The sequence below is a fragment of the Diorhabda sublineata genome, chromosome Y, assembly GCF_026230105.1.
Source record: "Diorhabda sublineata isolate icDioSubl1.1 chromosome Y, icDioSubl1.1, whole genome shotgun sequence".
NCBI lineage: Eukaryota > Metazoa > Arthropoda > Insecta > Coleoptera > Chrysomelidae > Diorhabda > Diorhabda sublineata.
In genome coordinates this window covers 3634078-3637175 of record NC_079486.1, presented here as the reverse complement: position 1 = coordinate 3637175, position 3098 = coordinate 3634078, and the positions used below count along the sequence as shown (strand labels likewise).

The window sequence follows — 3098 nt, the reverse complement described above, 5'->3', positions numbered from 1 at the left end:
GGAATTTTCATTAATAATATATAAATGGTAATTTTCAAATTCACCAGCCATGGCAATGAACATATACTCCGGTGTTATGTCGCATAAATTTTTATCCGGTTCATTTGGTTGATGTGCAAGTGTCTTTGTAGTCGGTGGCAGCGCTGATGTGGGTTTGAAAGGATTATTTACATATGTATTGATTGGTCCATAAAAAGCTTCAAGGGCCATTTTATCATCCTCATCCAATTTAGGAGCAATGTTGAATTGATACCATGGATACATTATTGCTGTCTCAATATCACTGTGAGCAATTCCCAAAATATGTCCAATTTCATGAATTAATACCATAAGTAGGCTAGTCTGATCTTCTGAACTTGATCCATCCAAACTTAAATCCCACTTCTCATCAGCATCAATATGAAGCTCTATACAACTGTTGCCTTTTGGGAAATAAGCATGTGCCAACACCTTTCCGGGACCATCAAATGTACTGGAGCACTCACCTCTACCTTGGCAATTTTCTCGAAAATAGTGCTTTCCCCGTACAACTGTAATAGATACATCGGGAGCATAAGGCCGTATTTTGTATATTAATTCAAATTTAAACTTTGAACTGTTACTCCACACTTCAAAAGCCTTTTTGGTTACTTTAAGATATTCTGGTGTTGCCTGAGGGAAATACCATTTCAAATCAAATTTTGACCATTTTGATTTAACTCTAAAAGAATGATCATCGTCGGAAGCTGCTTCACTCACGTTACATCTTGGTCTATTTAGAAGTTGAATTGTATTTTCATCTAATTCTCCCGTTGCAGGGATATTATATCTTTCTTGAAAACTCAACAAATAATCCTCAAGTTTAGTCAAATCATTTTCATTTGCGTACCCGAACCGGTGTAAATACTTCATTGCATACTGTTGGTCGACAACGCATAGTACTGAACATAGTACTGCAGATAATATAATGATTAACATGATCTTCACTCTTCTGCTATCCTCAAAAAACTAATTTCCAATCACATTAATAACGGAATATATAATTTTTAAAAAACCCAAAGACTTTTAACCGACCTGGTATATCATCGCAACGAATCTGTCTCGATTACGTGCGTGATACCTTACATTGACAAAAATCTCTTTTTATTTATACATTATACTTTTATGTTACAAGATTAGCGAATAATAATGGTATATATAATATTTTAAAACCCAAAGACTTTTAACCGACCTGGTATATCAGCGCTCCCGCTGTTATGCGCAAAAACGAAGTCTCTCTCTCTCTCTTACACATTGTCTCGCTGCTCTCTCTCTAACACACGGTTTTCCCTATTTCTATAGTCAGACATACGTTGTTCATCTACTTACCCGCCTTGATGTAATTTTGGATTGTCTCTGACTTGCCCGTGATTTTACTAACCAATCTGTTATCTTTGTATTTGATGAAGTCGCCGACGATCGTAATATCGCCATCCCCCTTACAGCTTGTTATAGGTTTGTCTGACATTTCGAGTACATATTTCCCTTCCTGCCATTCCATTTCTATCATGTCTTTGATGTCGTCGTTGTCCACAGCTGCTTCCATTTTGTAGACAATCTCTTTTATTTGTATTTCTTTGAAAACGTCATCAGGCTGCATGGTTTGTGTGGCCATATCCTGACTTAGAGGTTTAATTTTTTCCATCTGGGTATGTTCCCTACCTCCAAGCGAGTTTCTCCTAGAGATATTCCCGACTTGTCTTTTCATTTCCACCAGTTCCGACGCGCAGTAGCTCAGGGAGGTAACTTTGGCCTTAAGGGCATCGTTGAAATTGGTAAGTAATTAGGAAACCCCTAGCCCTCGTTTCCTACTAGCATCGGGGGGGAAACAGGAGGTAGGAAGCCGGAGCAAGGTTAGGGATACCGTCTAGGCTGGGAATGTCCTAGACGGGAGGTAAAGTCTTTTTGGTCCGCGGGCAATTATTGGGGAACGGCATTTGTTCCTTATTCATCGCCTATCCGAGAAGGTTGGTCGGTCATGTTTCCTCTTACAGAAAGTTGAGTGACTCAGGACCGACCACTCCTTTCGGAGACACCCTATGAGCCATTGGGACTCGTCGTGTCAGGTAGACCAAACCCCATCCCAGAGATCTCGCGACGAGGATTTGGGGTGAATCACTTCCTGCCTCCTCGACTAGACCCCTCCGAGCACTTTCTTTTTGCCCCCAAGGTAGGGTGGAAGCTAATGCCGTCCTCACAGCGGGCGGGTGCAATGCTGTGAGTTTGTGTGGGACTCTCACCCACTAAACCACCCTCACATCCCTGGGGATTTGCGTGCGCCGGGAGGACAAGTTGTCATTACATCAGCGCACATCCCCTTTGAAAATCCCTTTCCTTATTCTATTGCTATCCCTGAGAGTTTCTATCCTCAATTTCCTTTCTGTTCATTACTACGGTCATGTACGTCGTTACCGCGTTCCAGGTTGCTTTGTCCTCCAACATTTTCCCGATGATCTCGGTTGCCGTAGGCAAGTCACATCCTAATTGTTCTTTAAGTCTGGTCCTCTCCTCACCCCATCTCGCACATTCGTAGAGGACATGGGCCGGGTCGTCCCTTTGCCCACATTTTTTACATGTGTCATCCTCGGTTTTACGGATTCTTTTAGTGAAGGTTCCGAACGAACCATGCCCCGTCAGAACCTGCGTGATGTAGTAAGAAGTGGTTCTGTGTTTACACATGACCCAGCTTCTTATGTCTTTAATCAATGTTTTTGTCCACTGGGCCTTTGTCTCCAGACTATCCCAACTCTCCTGCCACTTTTTATATGTTCTTTCTCTTGCCATTCATCTATTACCGGCTAACCTGCCTCCTATTTTATATAGAAAACATCTCTCTGCTATCATGAGATCAATCGGTGGGAAACCTGCTATAACCTGGACTGCCTCGGCCGATACGGTCCTATAGGCAGCGGCGACCATCAGTAAGCCTTTTCTTTGCGCGGCCATTAATCTTTGCTTGTATGATTGTATCTTCATGGCTTCGAGCCAGGATGGCGCCGCATACAGGAGGATGCTGTGCATTACTTGGCACAGAATCCTGCGCTTGCAATAACCTGGCCCTCCCACATTCGGCATCATTC

The 3098-nt window shown here is 42.6% G+C and overlaps 1 protein-coding gene across 1 annotated transcript; it reads right to left on the bottom strand.

Moving 5' to 3' along the window:
- Window positions 1-2364: 2364 nt before the first annotated feature.
- Window positions 2365-2697, bottom strand: LOC130451891 (uncharacterized). The gene has a single exon (XM_056791245.1). The coding sequence runs from the start codon at window positions 2695-2697 to the stop codon at window positions 2365-2367; it is 333 nt and encodes a 110-aa protein (XP_056647223.1).
- Window positions 2698-3098: the final 401 nt, after the last annotated feature.

What these genes read in the sequence shown, in the direction of transcription:
- LOC130451891 (XM_056791245.1), bottom strand. Translation starts at nt 2,697, where the DNA reads ATGTGTAAACACAGAACCACTTCTTACTACATCACGCAGGTTCTGACG.